Source organism: Zosterops lateralis (genome assembly GCF_965231275.1).
Source record: "Zosterops lateralis genome assembly, chromosome: 6".
Taxonomy (NCBI): Eukaryota; Metazoa; Chordata; class Aves; order Passeriformes; family Zosteropidae; genus Zosterops; species Zosterops lateralis.
This window is the reverse complement of record NC_139761.1, coordinates 10,205,710-10,230,132: the sequence shown is the minus strand read 5'-3', so window position 1 is coordinate 10,230,132 and position 24,423 is coordinate 10,205,710. Positions and strand designations below refer to the sequence as shown.

General features: G+C 46.6%; 1 protein-coding gene across 1 annotated transcript; it reads left to right on the top strand.

Annotated features, from left to right (window-relative positions):
* Positions 1–311: 311 nt before the first annotated feature.
* Positions 312–22,238, top strand: EXOC3L4 (exocyst complex component 3 like 4). The gene is made up of 12 exons (XM_083863606.1): positions 312–649; positions 2,486–2,876; positions 5,478–6,126; positions 8,677–8,794; positions 9,771–9,896; positions 11,160–11,260; positions 12,617–12,712; positions 14,666–14,780; positions 16,756–16,878; positions 17,155–17,307; positions 18,673–18,794; positions 20,896–22,238. The coding sequence occupies exons 2-12, from the start codon at positions 2,543–2,545 to the stop codon at positions 21,056–21,058; spliced, it is 2,100 nt and encodes a 699-aa protein (XP_083719732.1). The 5' UTR covers positions 312–649; positions 2,486–2,542; the 3' UTR covers positions 21,059–22,238.
* Positions 22,239–24,423: the final 2,185 nt, after the last annotated feature.

Below are 24,423 nucleotides of genomic sequence, written 5' to 3'. Positions count from 1 at the left end.
GACTAAGCCACCCATGACCTGCAGAAACAGGCAGAAGGGGGTGAAATGCAGACAGCCCACACAGCAGCTCTGGGGCTGCTTTTGAAACCCCCTACCCAGATAAGTGGGGCTTCAGCCCATCAGGACAGGACCTCATCCTGAAATCCTCCTTCCCCTCATTGCCCCAGGCCGTCTCAAGGCAGCAGCTCACCCCGTTGGAGAACCTCTGGTTCCAGGCCCCCTCTCCACTTGTAGGGTAATAATTAACCTGGACTTTTCGCCCCACCTCCTCTTTTAAATGCTCAGACAATAGTGAAAGTGAAACAGTGCCGAGTCTTTTCCAGAGATCAAACAGGTGAAAGCGCTGGAGCTCCTGGGCAGGTGCAGACAGGCCTTTTTTTCCACTTTGAACAGCCCTTTTCAGAGGGTAAAGGAGAACAGAGAGCAGCACCGTTCCTAGAGGGGGCCCCTCGGCCAGCACCCGTGTAAGGGACAGTGCCCCAGTCACTGAGGTGGCTGAGCTGGCCAGGACCTCTGTCCTGCAGAGCTGCTCACCTGCCACTGTTTCTGCACTGGATTTCCTGCAGCAGGGAGCTGCTCTCAGTTTCTGTGGATCACACCTGTGCTATCCCAGCTTGCTGCAGAGGGGATCACTTCGATCACTACTGGGGTATGTATTCCTTTCCTTTCTCATGGGCTCACACCTTTTATTCCTTTTGCCCTGGCTCTCTCCACCATGTAAGTCACCCCTTTGACCATTGCTGCCTCTCTGCTCTGTTCTGCAGAACCCCCAGGCAGAGTCTGAGCTAAGATCTCAGTCTCTTTCACTGAAATTCCTGGGCAGTGGGGTGCCCCACTCTCTCTCCCACCCTCTGTTTGGGCTGTGATGGGTGAGCTCTTGAGCAAGGCAGTGAATGGTTAACTCCCTCCTGTAAGAGTGTGTGAGGCAGGGTCTGAGCCCCACAGCTCAGCAAACCCATGGGATGATTCTGTCCCTGCACTTCACAGCCTGTGAAATAATCATGCACAAAGAAGCAAAACTCTGACTGAGGAAGGATGAGATCTATTTCCAGAGTCCCAACTTGTCTATTAACTGCAATCATTTTTCAGTCTCTGGCTTCTGTGGGTTGGACAGACCCAAGACAGGCAGTTCCTTTGTCACCTCAAGCAGTAGCTGTTTCTAATAATTTGAACTGTTCACTCAGCTGCCTTAAGCCTGATCTGGAGAAATGTGGCATTTTCCATTCTCAGTGCACTGCAATGTACAATGGCTCTGTGAACAGGCTGTATCAGTTGGTGGTCTGATGGGAGCCCTTTGCAAGGGAGGAAAGGCAGAACCTCTCTCCTTCCTCTTTCCAAACACCTGGGCCAGCCCTCAGGATGGGCTGAGGGGTGTTTGTCTGCAGCAGGGCAGGAGCTGAGCAAATGCAGAGGCTGTGACTGCAGCCCAGCAGCACTGACAGGAGCACTCCTGCTGAAATCTGGGATCTCCTGCAGCACCCCCTGCAGCTCGTGCAGAGGTTTGTTTGACCTTGGAGACACCCATCCCTTGGCATGTTGGGATGCAGTGCTCTGCAGGATGAGTGATGTGAACCCTTCCTGCCTTGTGCTGCCTGCTGTGCTGTAACCATGACAATTCAGACTGCAGAGACAGCTGTGGCTTCAGTGGAAGGGGCTAGAGCAGAGCTCAGTCACCTGCTAGGAACCACTCATCCCTGGGCCACCTCCAGCAGCAGCAGCAGCTCAGAGTTTGAGTAGGGAGAAGTAGCAACAAAGCCCAAAGTTGCCATATTCACATCAGAAAGTGAAAACAACACAGTGAGATTCAGGAAGATTATTATTCCTGCATGGCTGGAAATCCACCTAGAAGAATAGAAAGCAAAACCATATATGGTTACCCACTGAAACAGTGTGTTTAGACAAATTTCAACATCTCTGACATCTCACAATTCCTTGGTGCTGGAGAAATAGTTGCCAGTTGCCTGGTTTATGGAGTTAGGTGAAGCTTTCCAAAGGACCAGGTGCAGGCAAGTGTCACTAGGCAGACACAGAAAGAACAACACTCACACAGCCAGGTTGTCAGAGCAAAAAAAGGGAGTTTATTTTTGTACTTCGATTTATATAGTTTTTGGAGTTTGAGTAGGGATTGGACTATGAGGTTGACACCGACCCCACTGGTCAAACTAGAAGTCCATCAATTGTCCTTCCTCCAGAGAGGAATGGACAGTTTACAAAATGTTACTTTTGTTGACATTAAAATCCATGAGAAACTCCACTACAAAAATGCAAACATCAGAAGGCTGAAAAAGATCAGGGTGACAGGCAAGCATGTGCTGTCTGTGGGGTGAGAGATTGTTTCAGCAGCTACAGGCTACAACATATTGCTCTGTCCTTGTATTTAGGTGCAGGAAAGGAATGGGCAAGATTTTCAGTCCAAGACTGACTTTGGAGACACAGTAATAACCTGTTAAGGACATCTCTAATTCTTCTGTTTTATGCATTTCAGTGATTGCTGTCAATCTGTTTGGTAAACCTCCTGTTGCAAGATAAGATAAATAGAAATATGGAGTTAGACACAAGGAGTGTGACCTCAGAACCAGCCTCTCCCATGAACAGTCCAGGGGAGGAAAAGATGGAGGTTGCTTCTGAAGTGAGCAGCTCAGATTCACAGAGCAGGGACAGTGGGTTCTTTGAAAGAGGTATTAAAACAATGCTCAGCATCCGGAAATCAAAACGAAGTCTGAAAAAAGAGAGAGGGAAGGAAGATACTGGCACCTGGAATGCAAAAAGACTTCTGAGAACACTCAAGAGCTGTGAGGAGAACAAAGTCACAACCTGTAATGGCATGGAGAAGGTTGGTGAACTATGTGAGACCATCGAAGCAAAACCTCTTTCAGGTAAGACACAAAACCACCAGTGCCACTTTCTTGCAGGATAAATGTAACATTAATTTACAGTGTGCAAGGCTTGGGCCCAACAGAGCTGCTAAAGAACTGGGCACCCCTTCACAAGGGAGAGATAATTGCACCCCTTGCGTGGACTTGTTGTGTTACCTGGCCCAGCCTGGGCAAGGCTCTGTCACTGAACATGCTGCTCTGTGGCCTCCTCTGCTTTAGTTTAGCCATATCAGCAGCCTACCTGTCAACCTGTCAGTATTCCCAATTACACCTATCAGTCACCAAGCTGCTGAGCAGTTTGGGAACTGCTGATCTGACAATACCTACACGTGCAGTGTGCTATTTCCTGCATTGCTGTCCTGGACAATTTCTGCTCTTCAGCTCTCAGACTGATGGTCCTCCAGCTGTGCTCTGTAGGGGGCTGCAAGGCCTAGAGGGAAAGAAAGATGGTTTGGCTATGATCTGGTTTGGAAGCTCCGCTTTGGTTCTTAATCTTAGAGATTGTCTTGCAAAGAAACTTCCACAGACATTTTGCTCTCTTGCACTGACTTTCAACCTGTCCTCATGACAGCAGTGCTGCAAGTATTTGCTTTTTGTCTTCCTCAGGTTGGTTTCTCTCCTGTGTTTTGTCAGCATTTTCTAGATAGGTCTCAGACAAATTATATCAATTCACTTTGGCATAGCTCTCACCTCTCCTCAGGTGTGAGCAGAGTGCAATGTCTTTGATCATGGTTTGAGCACTGCTGTCCTCCACCTTCTCAAGGCAGAGGTGCTACAATGCATTCACCTGGAGATAGACTGAGGTGAAACAGCATGACTTGGCCTTTCCTCAGCCTAAATTTCTAGAAAGAAATTCTTGGTGCACTGCATAGGGTGTCACAGGGATCAGATGCATGGGCTGACACTGCCTGATACTGCCTGTAATGTGCTCTACTGTGCTGGGAAGTGATTTACTGCTTTACACTGATACAGTGTGGGCTTGATAAGCTGGATCTGAGCCCATCCTATAAACTTTGCTAGTCTGATCTCCAAGGGTCATAGATGAGGAGTAGCAGAAAAAGTTATCACAAGCTTTCTGATCTCCTGAAATAAGCAAGCTGAGAAATTGCATGAATAAGGTCCATTCTCTGCCCAATAGCTCGTGTTTGGCCTGGACTAGAGCAGCTCTGTCGGAAACACATCCCATCCTGAGATAATATGGCAAGTGATGGAGATTCCACCATGTGCACTATTAAGCTGTATAATAGTTAATTGCCTTTCAATTGTTTTCCTTCAACCACCAGCTGGCTGATCTTGTACTGCTGAATTAAAGATCCATTTAGCACCCAACATCACCTCCCTGAATAATTATCCTAGATGGTGATTAAATGGTGTTTTCTCACTTTGATAAACAGAACAGAATGTATTCCTCTAGTCTCCCACTACAAGCATTTGTGTAAACACAGGTTTTATATTAATTTATCTAGAAGAGACTAAGTTAATTGGCAGACTTTCCCCCCCTTCTGAGTGTAGAAGCAACTGTAGCACCATATAGGCACTCAAAGATCTATGCGTTCTGTGATGCATCAATAGTTTGGTTATTTGGCATATTTTTGTCTCCATACAGAGATACTCTTATGCTACAGAGATTACTTAGTACATATGGTATAAAACCTGTGTGCAGACAAGCCTAAGGGCAGAAATTATGTCCTATGAATCAGTCCCTCTTTGAGTGCTCTTCAATTTTTCCATACCATTTTGTATGTGTGTGTCCCAGAAGCAGTGGCCACACATGCCTAAAGGATACCCTTTCTCTTCTCTTTCATATTTTTCTGATGCCCAGTGTCAGAGTGGGATCTCCTGTTCAGAACATCTGTTAAAACGCTGGAGATGGTGAGAGCTTCCTGGGGTCTCTCAAAAGCTAACAGTTCTCTTGGATCTCCTCAAACCCATGGCAAATACTTCTTATCTTACTGGCAAATAGGCAGTGGTTCTTGCACAAGCAAGACTTTGCAAAACAAATGGGAAACTCAGTAGACCTCAGCCACTTTGGGGGTAGCAATATTGGGTGACTTCCCCTCAGTCAACACCAGCCAGTTCTGGCAGTGGGTGCCAAAAGCAAAGGAAGTGGAGAAAACTCACATAAGACCTGAGTACCAGGAGCACCACAAGTCCACAGGTTTAGATGCTCCTACAATGCCCACACCTCACAAGACCACTGAGGGACAGCAGTGCTCAGCACTTGGGAAAAAAGCATCACTCTTGTGAGGCTGTGCCTGTCAGGTGGCACCTGACTGTGGGCAGTTCCTCTGTTAAGCCTCACCAGCTGTTGTTTGAGGCCTTCCTGCAGGGCTATCAGCAGGTTTTTTGCTATTTCCTGTCTCTATAACCAGCTGTTTAGGGCTGAGGCTCAATATGCGGAGATTGCTTTCCCACTGTTTTCCTCTCCTGTGTCAAACTGGAGCTGGAGAGATCAGGGAGGCTCAGGGACAGTCTCAGAGGCACTGCTGGGACCTGACTACTCTGAACAGCCCCCTGCCTGTTGGGCATCTTGTCCTGTTACCAACCTGTCAATAGCCTAATGCCTCCTTTATCCCAACCCCTTCCCCCCTGTTTCTGCAGTAATGGAAATCAATGAACTTATTCAGAAAAGACAACTCTTGGAAGCATTTGCAAGTATCAAGTTAATGGAAGATGAGACTATCTCTGAATGGGATTCTGAGAAATACAATGATAACCCCCAGGAGTTTGTACGGAAATCCAGGGATGTCGATTTGCTTTATAACTCCATGACAAAAGCAATCCACTCCATAGTGGAGGGAACACTGGAGGATCCCACTTCACAGCATACCATGCTGATCTCCATGGTGACTTTAATTGCCCATGAAGAAGCAGCTCATCCCGACACTGACAGTGCTGCTTGTCCTGGGTCAGATTTGCTCGGCAGGCCCAGAAAGTGGAGGGAGCAATGGAGGGAAGCTATCAACGAGAGTGCAAGAAAAAGAGTCCTGAAGGCACCCATGCCATCAAAGGAAGAAGCAACTTCTTGGCTTGAACTCCACTTATATTTCCTCCAGGAACACCTGAAGAAAGATTTACTGAAAATCAAGTCAGTAAAAACATGCTATCCAGAGGAGTACCAGGTGTATGACACATATGTGGAAGCTTTTCACAATGCCATTGCCTCACATTTGCAAGAACTCTCCCAGGGACCACTGGACTTCTGTGAGCTCTACACCTTGCTTGACTGGGTAGCCAACACTTACCACAGGTGAGTTGCTGTGTTTGTCACAGTGCCTCTGCCTCCTCCAGGGAGCCATGGGGCTGTGGGGTACTCCAAAAGCACCAAGCCATTCTCAGTTTTCCAAGCAAGCAAGCAAGATGCAGTGACTACAGTAGAGCCAGATAGCAAGTCTGTTAATATGTGGGGACAATGGTCTGTGGATAAAGCACTTGCTGCTTTTTACAGATCTATATCACTCCATTTTCCCCTCTCCCACTTACTGTTCCCATGCTCCAGGAAGCTCTTCCCTGCATTTGATAAACTTGCTGTAATAAACCTGCTCCCTTCTGCATATATTTTGCAAGATCCAACAGCTGTTCAGTGACTTTTCCAGGCACAGGCAGGGGCCTGTGGGGGAGGTCTTCCTCCTGTTTAATTAAAATTGTGATGCATTTGGAAATGGGCCATGTCAACCCCCATGCATGGGGTCAGAGTCCTCTTAAAGAGGAGTCAAGACATCATCCAGAGTAATTAGACACATGAAGACAAAGGCTCTGTCTCAGATGTGTCCACTGGTTGAATGGGAGGGGTTTAAGACATAGCTCCTTGCAGCTCAGGGATCTGGAAAACAAACATGTGAAAACAGTTATGTCAAAGCAAAATTGTGTGGGTAGCTGGCCTCCAGGTATGGCCTGAACCATTTTCAAGGAAGGGACAAACACAAATCCACTGGCAGCCCTCAAATAAAACAAGGAAGGAGTGAAGGCAGGTACCAGCACTGAGCCAAACAGTGGGTTAAAATGGTCAGAAAGGAGGCAGTGACAGAGCAGGGCAAGCAGCAGCACACTGTTGCCCAGACACCCTTAGCCTGAGGCAGCTTTTGGGTAAGAAACATTTGCAAGTGGTCTTTGTTCTGAACAGCCCTCCACAGGTTTCTTCTATGAACTTATCCAGCTGCTCTTAAAAACTCACCTAGAGTGTGGTGACCATAATGATGTACATAACCTCCTCAGCATCACAAATCCCTGCAGATCTCATCTCCTGCATGGCCTCACCCCAGCATTGCAGGAGAGCAGGGAAAGAAATGAGCTTCAGCAGCCAGGTTCTGTACCAAAGAAAAGTGCCCCCACCATATTTATCTAAATTGCTGTGAAAGGGTTTATTGAGAGTTTGCAGTCAGTTGTTTTGGGCACTGCTTGCAATCACCTGGCTGTTCTGGGGTATTCCCATTCGATTTTCCCATTCAAAAAACTTCACTGTCTCTTGGAATAAATAATCAAAAAGGAAGAGATTGACTGACCCAAACTCATTATTGATGTTATAATTCAAACAAACAAACAAACAAACAAAAAGGGGGGGTGGGTGGGAATAAGCCCCTTGAGTATACATTTGAGACTGTCCTTTCAGTTATGGTAGAGAATCCATATTTAAATCTGTGTTGTCCTTTAGAATGAGCAGCAGGCTCTGGCAGCAGCTGGGTTGTGCAATGCTCCTCATGTAGAGATGTTCCTTTCTGGGAAATCTGAACCATGACCACGGAAGCATTGACTCCTATCATAGGATACTATCAGCAGGCTGAACTTATTTTCTGCTGAGCAGTCACTCTGCAGCAGCCTGACCTTGTACATTACAGTCTTCACTTGTATCTGAACCTCACTGTGGGCACAGTGGTGCTGTGGCAATGAGAACCTGTTTTGGTGGCTGAGCAAATGTGCAGGCTGTGCGTAGGACATTGCAGACATGTTCCCAGATTAACAAGATGACAGCTCAAAACTTGGTATTCACCTTCATCAAGTGCATGAATATTTTCTTCTTTCTCTTTTCCACCTTCACTGCCCTGCAAGATGCGGTGCCTCCACAGTCCGTGGCAGGTTGCAGGAGTAACACATTCAGTTGTGCAGGCTAATGACATTTTTCCTGCCCCCGAGAGAGGAACACAGGCACTCCCTCCCTTCCCCTGCTTCTGTGCTAATCAGCTGGCCTGATTACATGTCAGTCCAGAGGAAAGTGAGCAGCAAAGTCAGCTGAGCCCTCTTTGGAGCAGGCTCTGAAGCTGCACGTCCACCCACCACTTCCATCTGCAGGGGAACATGGCTCATGTCCCAGGCATGGGAGTGCCTTCCAGGTCCTGCTCTGCCACCTCCTCTGGATCAGGACAATGCACAGGGACAAATCACAGGCTGACATGAGCTGTGATGTGACACCACAGAGGAGGCAGGGAGATGGGCTAACTCCAAAGCAACGCCCTACTACAGGAATTACCCTGAAAGGCATTTTGCAAGCTTCTAGTCGAATGAATCAGCTTCGTGTTGTTTATTTTAAAAAGTAAATTCTCATAGCACTTTTCATGTCCAAACAACTCACAAGTCTCATGATTTCTGAAGTGGGCTGGAACTTTAGATCATTTTGGGTCTGAATAATTAGGATTTTGAATAGAAAGGAAAAATTTTCTCGTTAAACCTTGAAAACAAGCAGCACAATTTAAGCTTTAAGTATATTTCTCATGGCTTAATAATTATGTAGCTCATGCTGCATGAATATTCCATCGGTTTATTCATACTCTGAGGCATTATAATTTGTTCATTTGATTCTTTCCAGTGAACACTTTCTGGGTCATCCCGAGCTCAAACCAGAGGTTAAGACAGAAAACCTGTCCTTGCTGTTAACACCAGCTGATTGGGATAAACTGAAAAATGACTACATTGCTTCTGCAAAGGTGAGAGTTTTGACCTAATCTCCACATGCTCCCCAGGGAAGGTACAGGAGCCCCAGCCTCCCAGACAGAGGTCTTGGATGACTGCATTGTGGTTTCCAGCCCCACCAGGTGCTGAGCCCTACTGGCCTCATACAGAGTGGCCTGTACTCTAAAGCAAAAAATTCCTGAATATCATCTTGGGGACCAACAGGACTGTACCAGACCCAGTCAGTGTGGCAGACACTTACTGGAAGGTCATAGCTGAGCTTCAGCTGATTGTACAGACTGCAAAGTTAGGGACAAAGGCATTTTCACAGCCACTGTCACTGTGTGGGATCTCCTCCAGCACATCTGATGTTTGCTATTGGCAGACTTTGGGCATCCCCACTAGAGGACACACTCATGGTCTGTGTCCTCTGATGAAGCCACTTCCCAGTTGTCTTTCTGCAGCCCTTGTCTGGCATGCTGTGTAAGACTTTCCTGGCTCTTTGCTGGGCTCAGACATTTTCTTGCAAATCATTTCTGAATCAGGGCACAGCTCAAGGTGAGTTCAAGGTACCCAGCTGAATGAAATCAGCATTGCTCCACCGTGCTGGTGAAAGATTACTTTGTTTCACCAGCAACAAGATTGATTTTTCAGCCAGTCCTGAGGAGTGCTGCCCACCTGACTGGCTGTGCCCTGGAAAGGACTGGTTTAATCTTTAATCCTGACCCGGTGCATTCCATGCGCTGGAGGACTTCGCAATCAAACAAACAGCTGACCCTGTTTCCATGCCAGGAGAATGACTCTCCTTTGATTTGAGAGTACCTTGCACACACACAGCACTGCTCCTGATTTCTCCTGAGGTCTGGAGCAAGGCCTGTGACTCTGCTCACCTTTTCATGTGTGAGTGTGGCCACACACACGTATTGATGGAGCAAAATGCAGCGGGGTGCTGTACTCGTGTTTGCTTCATTATCCTGAGCTGCGTGTTTCCTTCCTATGTTTAACATCTAGGGGAAAATCAAAAGTTATTTTGGAAACATCCTGAGACTAGAGGTCAAGGAGAAGTGGGAGAAGGAAGTTCATTCAGAAGAGAAGGAAAACCTCTACCACGCCTCACTCTCTTTTGATATTCAAACGGTATTTAATTAGCTGGGGGAAAGGGGTGGGAGTGTGGGGTCTCTGTGGCTCCAGGGAAACTGGATCGTTTCCTTCTGGGGTGGAGGTACCGCCTCCTGCGATAATTTATGTAAGTCACACACTGGCAGAATACATTAGAGCAGAAAATGCCGTTTATTACAACTTTTAGCTCTCCCGCTTGCCTTCTAGCTGCAAATTAAACCTGCTGTCAATTGTGTCAGCAACATAATAGGCAACTGATTTTAAAGTCCCTAAACCTCTTTGATTAGGAAGAAGAAAGAGAATTGGAAAAAAGGTGGAAAGAAAAGGTTTCTTTGAAAAAACCTTTGGCTTAAAGAGCAACTTTGTCCCAGGGCTGTGGAAGCTGGGGAAAGGCTGTAGGCAGTGACAGCCACTCCAATTTAAACAGTACAAAAAACAAAAGCCCCTACTAGGTTTAGGGACTACAGAGTAATAAAGGCAGGATTAATTCTCATCACTCAATTGGTTGAGTCACTTCAATTAAATAATACTAACAGAAAAAGAAAGGGAGAGAGAAAGAAAGAGAGAAAATCCAAGTTTTGCCTGCTGATGTGACTCCTTTTTCATAGAGGAATATTGCACATTATGTGATCACAGGGAAGGCAGGTCTGAATTGATTTAGCAGATGGATAGGATACCAGATGGATAGGTAGGGAAGTACCTGAAGAGTAGGACTGCAACACACCTCAGTCCTGAAGTGTAGCTGGGGTTGTGGGAATGGGAATCTGGGAGGAATTCCAGTGCAAACGAGAGTTCAGGGCAATGCCTGACCCTCTGTGCTGCCTGGGTATCACTCCTGAGAAGGGGGCTTGTGTGGACCCTCAGGGATGGGGCTTATAGTCACCCTTATCATGGAGTCATATGCAGGGACAGATCAGTTCACTTTGGGGTTTGGGTTGGGGGTTGATCCCTCCAGCAATTCCCCTAAAAGAGAAGGATGACATCAGGACACCTCGGAGCTCCAGCCAACACCACCGCCAGCTCCCACTCAGACAACAGAAGGGCATGAGGCCATTAAGGGTGAATAATTACATCACAAATCATTTGGTGCTTCTCAGCCCATTCTGCATTATAATTTTTTAAAGTGACAGAGATTAATGCAAACCTCCTGGCAACAAGTTGGCTGTTTGCCCCTTTGCTAGGTGAGCCATTCCTACTGACCAAAGCTGCATGAGATCCTTGTGAAGGATGTTTCACCAGTGCTTGTCCCACTCACTGGAGTTTCTTCATTCCCTTTTCTAGATCTTTGCACAGCATGTGAAGTCATCTAGAGATATCAGCAGAAGCCTGGAAACAAAAATGCTTGAGCTGTGTATGGCAGAGCTGCTCGAATTCATACCAAGGTAATCACTGCTCTGGGCAGCACTTTCTTTCTAAATGAGTCCCACACTGGTGAAAAAACAGGGAAAAGGTCCAGGCACTAGTGAGCAGGCACAAGGCTGCTCCTGGGAGAATTAGAGATCACAGTGAGCCCAGTAATAAGAAAGCTGCAAAACAGCTTGGAGGGAGTCATAAACAGGCCCAGATGAGACTCTGTGAGTCCAAAAATCTAATGTCAGAGTTCTGGGAAGTAGCTGCTCTCTGGAAAGGGATGGGACCACTGCAGTCCCACTGACCCAGGACTTTTGTGACATTGGACGCTGGTCACTTGCAGCTTCAGTCATGAGCAAGCAGTGGTTATGGACCTCTCACACTAAAAGCCTATTTGCCCAAAACATCATCTAGGTTTCCTGGGATGAGTCCTGCTGAGTGGTTTTCTCTGTCATCCCATGGCTATAGGCATAAAAAATGGCTGATGAGACCCTCTCTGCTATACCTTGGCAAAACACACAGCTGGGCTGCCTACTGAGTCCATTAAAATTTACCCAGTGTCCAAAGGAAATTGCTGCAATAATGTTTTTTCTTCTTTGTCTTTGTTCTTCTTTCCCCCCCTTTTTTTTTTTTGTTCTCTCTCTCTCTCTCTTTTTTTTTTTTTTTAATTTTTTTTTTAACTGTGTAAAATGCAAGCTGGAGCAGCCAGGGCTCTCAGATTAAGGGAACACTGAAATTTAAGCTTTTACTTAAACAAACCTGAGATGCAAGTAGCTGGGGCCAGCTCAAGCAAGTTTCTTTACCCTGACAAAGAATGGGACCACCAGAAAAAGTCTGTCTGAGCACACAGCCTCTGGCCTTCAACATGGACCTGGCTGTGAAACAGCTGTAAACCCCATGACATTGGTGCTACACAATAAAAAACTATTTAACAACCATGATGAGGTTTTGGAGAGGAGGGAAATAGGTGTGCTGCCCTATTCCTATATGTCTTCTGTTATAAAATCAGCCCTGTGTGCTTAAAAGGCACATAATATTGCCCCAAAAGCCAGAGAAATGAAAGCTCAGACTTATAAGCCTGTGTGCCATACCTGCAATTAAACCCTCAGCATGAGGAAAAGTTGGAAATTTGGCCTCCCAACATCCCTGGCATCTCTCCAAAAGTGCTGCGTACCTGCTCAGGCAAGCACATCTTAAACCCATAATTATCTGCCATCTATTCCCCTCCACTGCACACACATGTTATGGCAGCTGGAAAAAACTTGTCTGCATACAGAGAGGACAGGTTGGGCCAGCCACGGGTGTTTCCTGACACCACCATGTACACAGAAGATGAGGCATCCTCAGTGCCCCTACTGTTAGTGTTACCTGGGTTTATTTTCCTACAGGTTTGAGCAGGAGTTCATGGAGTGGAGCACTGCCCAGGACAGCCCCATCTTTGTGCCCTATCTTGTTGCCTACATCAACAGCTTCCATGACCTGGTGTAAGTCTGCTCCCCCCGAGCCAAACTGCCACATTTCTGGGGTCTGGGAGGGTGGCAGGATCTGGAAAGGAAAGACCAAGCTCTCCTTGAGGTGCCCTGGTGGGTGCTCAGCCTCCAGCCCTTCTAATCTCAGGGGAGGATTTCCCCTAAGGGATGCAAATAAAAGCCACAAGCGTGAAGAGACAGAAATATGGATGGATGCAGTGCTTGCATGAGATTTTTGAACTGATTTTCAGAGCATCTTTTTCATCCTCAAGGGAGTTTTTTTTCCATTCTTCTTTTGGTTCTGGAGGTTAGCAGAATAAACTCAGAAACATGGCCTCAAGGCTGCCTTTGGCACTGGGCTGGAGGAAACTATGAAAGCACTCAACCCAAAAATAAATGCCTACCATTGCTGCTGGCATCTGGAACTCCCAGGGCTTTGCACGATTTAGTTACTTCAAGCCACATGTTGGAAAGTGTCTCTGATGAACAGGTATCATCAGGCTGACTCTCAAATTTCTATCACTCACCCCATAAGTAGGATATGCCCCAGAGTCTGGTCCATCAGCCCCCTGCTGAGGCCCAGGGGCTCATCAGCATCTGGGGACATCCCTGCCATGCAGATGTGCTGCTTTTGTTTGTCAACCCGACAAAACACCACAGGACTAGTGCGCGTTCTCTGGCCACCAGAGAGACTGGGTTGTGATTTCCAGCCCCTGCTGCTGCTCCGCTCCGGCAGGGATGCATATGCCAAGTATTATTCAGGGGATGGAGGGGATTTCGTGCTCGGTGTCTCACAGGAGCGGGCGGCTCCAGGCGCAGCGAGCACTACCGCCAGCAGGTCTCTAGATGGCACGGTCTCTCCAGCAATGCTCGCCTCGCCGAGGAAATGGCTTTCCCGGCCTGCTGCTGCCCCTGCGGGACGTTGCTGCCCCTTCCCTGCTGGGAAATGAGAGGGGATGAAGGGAGACGCCAGCCCCAGGCAGGGAGCTGGCAGAGTTTGGGTGATGGGTTTATTCCTGAGCCAAGTTAAACACTCATCAGCCAGGGGTGATGAGTTGTGGGGCAGAGGTAGATGTACTAACAGCACGATTTTTTGGATGCTGGACTCAGACTTCAGGTGTTCAGCTACAGTTGCAGTCCTGAGTTCCAGCCTGGGATGACAGGGATGGTGTTGGGTGCTTTAAAGCCCTGCCAGAGCAGCCTCAGACACATAAATCTGGGCAGTGACAGGAACCTGCTGGTCTCCGTGGCACATCCAGGGATGCTCAGGCATCGCTGGTGATGCTTTTTTTGTGGTGGTGCTGCCTCAGTTCCCCCCTCACCAACACTGAGCATGTTACAGTGGGACAGGGATGGAAAGTGAGAAGAAAGTCAGGAGGTCACAATGCCCATAAAGCACACACACACTGGGAATTTCATTAACCTCTCAGAAGTTTTCTTTCTCATAAAGTAAAATAGTGCAGAAGTATGCACTGTCCTTAGGAAATTCCACAGGTTTCCATCCCCATAGTTACCATCCCAGCTGCTGCTGATAGACATTGTGTGGAGTGAATCAGACAGGCTCTGGGGGACATGGGGTCAGCAGCTTTCCCTTCTCTGGTTTTATTATTTGCTTTTCCCCCAGAGTCCTCCGTTCTCTCCCAGGTACCTGAAAATCATTTAGCAGAGGTGTTGCTTGAGTAAGCAGCCAGCCTACGCCACTGCCCCGCATGGCTGCACTGTCCCACCTGATGAGGAAATCTGAGGGGGTTTTTAACCACAATTACTCATCTATGATTAATTTTCAGTGTACAGGATTGTGAAAAAAGAGCCATTACTTCCACTCAGTAAGTGTTTCCAAGAGGAAGTAATAAAACACAAGTTTATTTAAAAATAATACCCAACATGCTGATCCAGATAACATGCTTAGGGCTGTGTAATGGTTTACATTTTAACATTAACTCATTGGTGATCTCTGTCTCTCTGTAGGTCAGGGTTAGAAAAGGCATTTCAAGTCAACACTGAGCAACTGCAGAAGATTTTGGCAGCTCTTACAAAGAACTTCACAAATATATTTTTAACAAAATTAAGAACAAAAGCACAGGTAAGAGGATCTTTGCCACATTATTTCCTCAACATAAGGGTTATGTGCAGCAGCTGAGGGTCATTGTCCTTCCCTTGTCTCACCAAATAAATGTAATTTTCATTTTGCAGCACGTGATATTATGATCCCCTCAAAATGTATTTAACACTTGTGGAAATCCCCCTTAAAAAGCAACACTTTCAGCATCTTGGGAATTTTTTGCTATGAGCAATGATGCATTTTTCAAGCTGTTAATAACATTCAAAAGAAAAGGATATTTAGCAGCTTCCAGTCTCTCAGGCAAAGCAGTGGGGAAAATCTTATCCAAAGTGAAGCACTGGAGAGGCCAGCTGAACACCACCAATGGGACACTTTCCCTTCTATAAAATCATTTGTATTTTCCAGGACTTTTACTTACTGATTCATAGATCTATCATCACAGTCTATCAGAAACCCCTTCAGATGGGACACAATTCATTCTGGTAGGGGTGGTTTTTCCAGGCTTTTCCCATGGTGACAAAAGACTGATTGTTCCAGAATGAGAATGCTAAAGGTCTTGTACCAATTGATTAAATTCTGATAAAATTTGACTTGTGTTAAGAGGCCTAAAGGCAATGTGCTGAAATGGAGTTTGTGCTTTGCATGTGCTGTAGATGAGCCTTTCTGCTCTCAGCCAATTGGGGTCCACTAGCTCCAGCTGTTATTACAGAAGAGATGGGGGAAATCAAGCCTTTGGTCCCATCCCTTTTCACTTATTCTAATTCATTTACTAAATCCCCAAACATAACTTCCAGAAACCAAGACAGTCATGGAATTTCTCCAACTCAAGACAAGCCCTTCTGGCCAAGGGGCTTTCCAGTGACTGCAGATTTTGTCTTGGAGTCTGAGCAGCAGGCAAGAAAAGGCTCCAAGCCAAGGCATTGAGCAAGAGAGCTGAAATGTCGTGAGAACTGAGAGAGACCGAGGCAAAGCATTTCTAAACAGCTCTCCAGCAGGCTGGGAGCACAGCAAGGGGGGAGATAATTGGGAAGGAGGTTGCCAGGAGTCTAAAGACAGAGATCATGAGAGCTAAGAAGAGAAAAGGGAACATGCCAGAGGAAGGATATTTTGCATTTGGCCTTTAGGGAACTCTCTTCCAGGTGCCAGAAGTCTTTAGCAGATACTGCTGCTTCTATATGAAGGTACATTAGCTCTAGGGACCCAGCAAAGGAAAGTAACCTGTTGAGGACACTTGGTCAGAGTACCTGGTACCCAGGACAGATGGGAAATAGTGCCATCACTCCCATGTCATCACTCACCATGAGGCATAAAGGTGGAGATGCTCCCAGCTGCCATTCCCCCCACCACCACATCAGAACAAGGAGCAGAAAGAAAATCCCAGCAAGACTTCATACAGTCCTGCAGGAGTACAGGCAGCCTCCTGGAAGGGCTGTGAACACAAAGTGCCTGATTTCCTTATGGAGAATGCTGTAGAGGTGATGGATTACTGGGCTAATTTCCAACAGATTCACTACCAAATGACTTCTCATTTCCATAGCTGGTGCAAATCCATGTAACACTGGCAAACATGGTTGCCCACCACAGCCTGTTCTAGTCATACCTGAGTTGCTTGTGATTATCATCTCTTTCTTCCCCAATACATTAGAGAAACAAATTTATTTACCTAAAGAAATAGAGTTGGTGGATCAGAAGGTGGCACAGTGCAAGGAAATGAGGTATCCCAAATAAGCCTTTAATGCCAAAACATCTCCTGTTCAGGGCGTGATGCTTCTCCTCTCTGCACTGGGAGGCCTACCCAGGAAGGGGAGACATGGGTGTGAACTCCCTGGGGTGGAGAGAGAAACCCACCCTGCTCCTTGTGTGTCTTCATGCAGAGGGGGTGCTCTGCTGCTTTCATTTCCAGCCTGAGATCAGGTGTACAGCTGGGTGCCTTCAGCTAGGGACCATCAGCTAGTCTGAATATACCTGAGCATCAGTGAATTTGTCTTTTTTTCAGCCACTCCTTAAGAAAATCCTGACCAAGAAATGGATTTTGGCAACAGAAAGGCCTGACTTGCTGGCGTCGGCGGTTTCGCAGTTCTCTGAGCACCTGCAGCACATGAGGCAGCCCCTGGGGCAGGTAGGCAGCAAGTCACCTGGGCACAGGGATGCTGAGGGGTCACACCATAATTTTCAGGCTGTGGTAAGACCTGCAGACACCTCTGCAACAGTGGTTGCTCTTTATAACTGTGGGGGCTGCAGTTTTAAGTGAGTGTGTGCTGATGGTGTGCTGCCTTCCTGTACCTCCTCTATGCCCTCAGGTGCTGCCAAGACCTGAGGGCTTTCCCTGCCCTCTCTCACTGCTTTGGCCTTGAAGGAACAAAAACCCCCATGAGGTTTGCTTCTTTTTAACCAGGACCTTCTACATGAAGTTCATAAATACGTGGTGAAGGAATACGTCACACAGGTCATCAAACCCAGATGGAAAATGAACAGGGAGACACGTCAGCAAGTGAGCAGAAAGATGAGCCTGGAAGCTGCAATCATTCACAAAGTACTCATTGATCAGGTATGTGAGCTGTCTCCTGGCATTCCCTGGCTGCCCCACTCCCAGAGGTGCAATATTCTCATTTGGTTTCACAGAGACCAGGCAGTAGGCTCTTGAGGAGGACAACCCTCAAGAAATAGAGAAGTGCTGAAAAGAGAGCAAACAAGGTGGTTACTGCAGGTCCATGGTGTGGGTTTCCAGCCTGGCAGCCTCTCTGCATTGGCAGCTTGTGCATGTTCAGCCAACAGCTCTCTGATGGCAGTACCTGGTGTTGTAACATGTTTTCAGAAGCTTTGCATAGGATGGATGGTTCATGTGCGGTAGGATCACACTCATCCTGTGGCAGCTTCTTCCTGGGCCTCTTCCCTCAGGCCATGAGATGCACTCTGTCACCAAAGGATCCTTGCCCTGGGTACAGCTCATGGAGTTGAGTCCCATGAGAAGTTCCATCTGGGTACATAGTCTGTGTACAGCAGGGTGTGGGGAGAAAGTGGTGGCAGTCTTTGTGACTGGACAACTGTTACAATCCACCCCTGAAGGTGGGGTAACTGAGGTTCCTGTTACTAAGTCCCTTGGGCCAGACTAGAGTGGCACAACACTGAGTGACCAGTGTGAGATATATAGATGTAGATAGGTAGATAGGTAGATAGACAGACAGATAGACAGATGTGTGTGTGTGTGGCTGGTTTATTTCAAAACAATTTGATTACAATGGAAAGAAGGTATGTAGCCATTTTGGTTATTATCTATAGTAATATAACAATATAAAAGTATAAAAACATCACTTAAGAAAATACATAAGGAAAAGAAAGAAAGGATGATACCAGATAGAAGAAAGGAACGATATCACCACCTGAGGATCCAGCAACAAGACTTGATTGTTGCAGTTTAGGTGTCTGTTGGTCAAAACAACGGCTGCATTTGGTTGAGTCATTAACCTTAACATTTCCATCTCCCACAGCAACATCAGTCTGGGATTTTCAGAGAAGTCAAAGTTGAAATGATTGGATTTTGTGGAATGTCAGGCATCCAGGGCACTAAATCCCACCTCAGAGATGAGGCACATGAAACTATCAGGCAGCAGGAGGTGAAGTCTCTGGCATCTGCTGCTATGCTGGACCACAGCCTCAACCACAGCCCTGCTCAGGGTCTGGCCTGCTTGGGTGCTCATGGGCATGGAGAAGTGCAGGATCAGGCCTGGGAGAGCTCCTGGGGTTGCCTTGCCATTGCCACCCAGCACTCTGCTGCCTGCCTGAGGCAGCCTGTCCTGCCTGCACCAGTCCTGGCTCACTCCAGTACATCCCACTGCTGTGCCCTCACCATTGGAAAAAGGCATTTAGCAGCTGCTGCTGTCCCTGATGTCCCCATGTCATTCTTTGTCCACAGGGCTCTGATGCCGACTGGCTCCTCCCGGCCATAGATCACATTGCCAATATCATTGGGGAGGAGAAAAAAGACAAAATCAAGGCATATGTCAAGGAGCTGTGCCAGGATTACCCAGATATCAGGTATGTGAAGCAGCAGAGGCCAGAACTGTTGGGCTCCATCCCAAAAAGCACCAGTTTGCCCTGTGCCTGGGCCAAGCTCTTCAGCTTCTCTTTGTTTGTGGCCACATGTTAGAGATCAGGATGTCTACCACCAGTGGGAATCTCAATTTATTTTTCTCTCTTTATGGCTGCATACTTTTTCTTTTTTTCCCTTGTGTTATGTATCTTACAATGCACACAAATTTCAGAGCCTTTTCATTTCAGTAAGGAATGGAATGGAATGGAATGGAGGATTTCAATCTATTAGGAAGGGACTTAGAGTGATAATCCAGTCCAGCTTTCTGATCACTTCAGGCCTGACCAGAAGTTAATGTAAATTATTAAAGGCATTGTCCAATGCCTCTTGAGCACTGACAGGTTTGGGACATCAACTACCTCTCTAGGAAGCCTGCTCCAGCACCTCATTAAAAAAGTGCTTCCTAATGTCAAGTCTAGAACTCCCCTGACACAGCTTTGAACCCTTCCCATGCATTCTATCACTGAATTCCATTTTATTGCTCTAAATGAACCTTATTTCATAATAAAGCTCCAGTTTGTTTTCCACTGCATCACCAGTATCAGCCTTGTTGCCAATCTGCAGGCTCCAGATTTGGAGCAAATAGTTTGTCTCCTGTTTCCAGGCTCAGACCTCAAAGTGTGGCAGTCATTGATACAGTTCAGCTGCAGTTTCTGAAATGGCCTCAACAAAACCATTAAATTTTGGAATAAACTACAAATTCTTTCTTTTGTACTTTCCATTTGCAGTTCCAAGGCTGCATCTGGAAAACTTAAAACTCCCAGAAAAGAAAAGAAAGTGACTAGCTCTGTGCATGGCTAAGCAGCTGCAAATCAGAAGTTACCTTCTCTTCTACAGCTCTTCTTTCAACCACTGAGAATGAATATCAGTGGTACAGATTGCAATAAATTCCATTTCATAAGGATAATTTAAAAAAAAAAAACAACCAAAAGTTTCAGCACTGGATGACATTTATGCAATTAAAATAATCCATAAAATTAAACTAATTGCTAGAATACTGAAGTAGACCCTCAAATACTGAGAAAAAAAATACCACATTAAATATATTCACCTCTCCCCAAAACTGAGGCTCAAATGTTTTCATAACTAGATTTAACTTGGGTGGTTCAGATATTCTTCAGGCTTATCAGTGTGGGAGAATTCAAGACATGGAACATGTAAAGGAACAATTGTTTCTGAGTAATTTCCTAGCTGAACATATATATCTTTTAAAAAAATCCCTACAAACAAACAAATCAAAACAAATAAATAAACCCCAATAAGGGTTTAATTCCAGTGGCCAGACTAAGCTGAAAAAGAGGCAGTGCCTGTTCTGGGAAGGATGGGGAAGGTAAATGATGGCTAGTCATCAACAATGGCTATTTGAAAACCATTTTCCAGTCAGAAAAGCCATTTACAGGGCTGTGATTTGTGGTACTTTTTCATCATTAGCCTCAGACCCAAGCCAGGTTTAAAGGCTTGTCCTCCTGGTTTATTAAATTTCTGATTTTCCATTATTGAGTAACATTATTTTTAACAATGAAGTTTGGAAAACAAGGCGGAACCTGCCGGACCTGCATTGCTTCCTGTTCAGGTCCCTGTTAATTTTTCCCCTGAGGTCTCAAAGACAGTATACACTGAGATTACTGGAACAGTGTATGTTTCCAAGTTGGCTTTCCAGCTCTAATCTAATTAGTGCCTAATCAGCTTCCTAAATATTAGCACTTCCATTACTCATCTCAAAATAATCATTACACGAAAGGTCCACAGCTTCTCTGGAAAACACGCAAATGGCATCATGGGTGTGGAGAGACAGCAGGAAATTCCCCGAAGCACCAGCAGCAGGAGGCTGTCCCACCAGTGTGGTGTGGCAGGAGCTGCTGCTCACTGCTTTGGTACCTCCAGAGGCTGCAGACTCCCATCCTGGTGGCTCCTCCAGTGTGATGAGGGGTCAGTCCCTGGCACTTTGCTATAGCCTTGCTCTGTGTCCAGCACAGCTGTTGGTTGCTCACCTCTGGGCAGGTTTTGCTGGCGAGATCTGAGCCAGGTGTTGTTTGGTTTCTGCAGGAAGGAGCAGGTCCTTGCCATCCTGGCGCTGCGGGGGCTGGGGCGCCTCAGGAGAGCGGCGATTTTTCGGCAAGTGGGCCCTGCACAGGAGAGCTCTGACAGAGGGGAGGGCTGCGGACTCTTCGCTGAAATTGATGTTCCTGTAATCATCAGCTGCTTCTAACACAGGACCAAAGTCAGCATCCTGCTACCTCCTCCACTGCCTCTACACATGATCCAAAATCTGCCAACCCACCTTGCTCATCTGCAAACCCAAATTTTTGACTGCTGTGGAGAAAGGAGTAGTTTTCTGAACTTGCTACCCCAAGTTCAGAACCCAAAGGCAACAGATGCACCAAGACACCAACTTCCTGTAAGAGCTCCTGCACAGCAGCTCCAGTCCAGGCTTGGTGTCCATCTCACGTTCCATATGGATTCTGTTCCTAGGAGGCTGCTCCACTGTTTCATACAAGATTGAATGTATTTTCAAAGAACAGGAGAAAACCAAAAGCAGTTCACTCAGAGCTATATAAAGATCTCAGCACTATATTAAGGCTTGGACTGTGCTCTGCATAATTATATAGCAGCAGAGCAAGAGCCTCCCTCATAATTAGCACCCATGAGCAATCGAGGGGCAGAGCTTGGGCAGGGATGTGGTAGCACCCGAGTTTTATTTCCTCCCCCAGAAATCAGCTGGCTGAGCTGGCATGACACAAGGTCGTGACGTTGTGACCTGAGGGCACAAACCACTACCTGCCTGGAGAGGAAAACACTGGGTAACCAAACTCCATGGCCAAGGCACACATGGAACACCCTCCCCTCCAGGGTGGCCCCTCTGGCATATCAGCAGATTTTCCTCAGTCGAGGGCTGCCTTGCAAAACTCCTGTTGGACTGAAGATCTGTTCATGCCATCGCATCTCCACATGTACAGACAGGTCTGGATGGGATATGCCACATGGAGGGAGGTTCCATGTTCTACTTGACTTGGGGAAAGAGCCACCATGCCTCTAGTCCCTTTTCTTGTGTGTTTAAATGCATTTCAACAAATCTGTTATAATCTGACTGCAGTATGAAACCAAATTTGAGGTGAACAGACAGTACTACAGATGAGATCCCCATCTGGGGTAAACCAGCATCATCATATTGATGGGCATGCATCACCATAGGATTAACTCCATGAAGGATCCAAAGCATTACATCCAGCATCTGCAGGAGAGACTGAAAGAGACATTCAGCCTAAAGCTGTATAAATGTGATTTTATTTAATTCAATTTATCCTTTAGGTTGCCCTCCACAGGATTTAATCTAAGACTGTACAGAGATGTGTTTATGATCTATTAAAATGATAAATGTGGACATGGCATAGCCTTGAACACTATTTTTTTCTGGCAGCAGAGTTTACAGCCTCACCAATGAGTCTCTTTTGTTTCCTTTGCTTCAGGCTGCACCACTATAAATTTCAGCCTGGGTGAGCAGCAGATGCTGGTGACAGGCCAAGGGAAATGTTCTCACGGATAAAGAAGCACAGAGTGCACCTTTAACTCACAATCATCATATGAAACTTTTTCTGAGGTAGACTTGTTACTTCCAAGGTGTTTTTCTAAAGATGGCTTTAAAATATAAGGTATAAATTGAGAGCTTAAAGCAGGAAATCCTGGGAGGAATTTCTACCCTGCATCATTCTTCAACACATCTCATGACAATTCCCACAAACCCTCAGCTTGGTGACTCCCTGTATTCGCTACACAGAAGGAGAAGTAAAACGCTGTCTGATTCTCCCATTAGGTGTGCAGAACACATGAACACTTTGGAGCTCCCCTCCCCTGTCCGGGGGAGATGGTGCAAGCAGGGAGCCCTGTGATTACATCCCCCATGGGCCTGTGAGCTACATTTTCCCTCCCAGCAGCAGGGAAGGGCATCAGTGCTGAGAGACTTATACTTATTGTTAGAAGGATTGACTGAGTGGGAGAGATACAAAGAGGATTTTGACTTTTGCATGCTAGGTCTGAGACTTCTAAAACTGCACTCCTGGAGTGCAAGATTTGAGGAACTAAAGCCTCAGCAAGAGATTTTGTGCATCAGAAATTTCTCTCCACCACATATGCATCTCTGATTCAAGCACCTCACACAAAGCAGCGGTAGCATTTTCCCAAGTGCATTATTTAAATGTATACTGGGGTTTTCAATCTCATTATTTTACTGGTAGACCCTCCACAAAACAACTGCCTTTTCTTGGGCTCCAGCTGCCTGTCCCTGGGATTAGATAAGGTGCCTGGTTTCCGTTTTCTAATAAAAGCAATCTGCTCCCCTGAAGTCATGGAGGAAAGCTGGGCACAATGGTCTGCCTTTTGTCACCGCCTCTCCTGGGACACTCAGATCCTGCAGCCTGGCATCCTGTGAGTGAGTGGCAGGCACACAGCCAGCTTCCTCTGGGGGCTGCTGCTCTCCGTCTGCTTGCTCTGGAGCAAACCAGTTTAAGGTTAACCCCATGATGGCAAGGCCATGGTTCAGCCCTGCCCCAGTAACTGTGCAAGTGCAGAGGGGGCTCCAGGATAGACGAGGAGCAGGGGGGTGCCTCTGGGCAGGGCGATGCTCAGTCTGGGTGGAGAGCAGAACCTGGAGCCAGCTGAGCAAGGAAAAAGGAAGGGATGTGCTTTCCAAAATGGACTGCTGCTGTCCAGCTGTCTTCTGTGGAAGGCCCAGTATTCATTACAGCCATATTTCACATTCCAAAGAAAGGCCTCCCAGGGCTTTTAAATGTGGAATATGCAGCTTTTGTAGGAAAGTGCCAAGAAGCTCAATTATTACCCTGTTAATTCCTTCTGCTTGTTGTTTCTCTGTGAAAAACACCATCGTCCCTATTCCTATCCCAGCACAGAGTTACATTCCCTCCAGGATGCACTTCTCACCTTTACCCCAAATGGCCCAAGTGAATCTCTGGTGAATAATGCAGATGCATCTCTGCTGTCTCAAAAGCACCAAACTAAATGAAAAAGCCAAACTCCCTCCAGACTTAGCTTCTCAGGAGTGAATGTTGCATTTGGGATGTCGGGGGGAGGCAGATCTGGCACAGCCAGAAGTGCTGTGTGGGTGGTGAAAGATGGTGTTTTTTTGTTTCAGAGGTCTTCGATGTTTCACAATACTGTTTGTTTCTGGTTTGGGGTGAAAAGCAGAGGGCAGTGACAGCAGCCAGGGTGCATGAGCTGGCATTTGCCATCTGAAAGCAGCCATCAGGTGCCACCATTTCACCAATTTTGCTCTGGGAAGTTGTCCTTTCCCGGAAGGAAGATATGGGAAGCAGACTCACTTGAAGCAAGAACGGAAGAGTACCAAGACATTGCAATGAATGCCCAGGAGGCTGTCCCTCAGCTGGGGATCATAATCAATCAGTCAAAATATTCCTGAAAAGAGCCTTTTAGTGCAGCACCTCTACAATGTTTAGCTCCCTGTCATGCGGTATTTCTCAGAAATGATCTCTCAGTTGGTTTAAAATATTAAGGATGATCAGTAAGAAGAGGAATGATGTTTTGCATCCACTTTACAGGCTG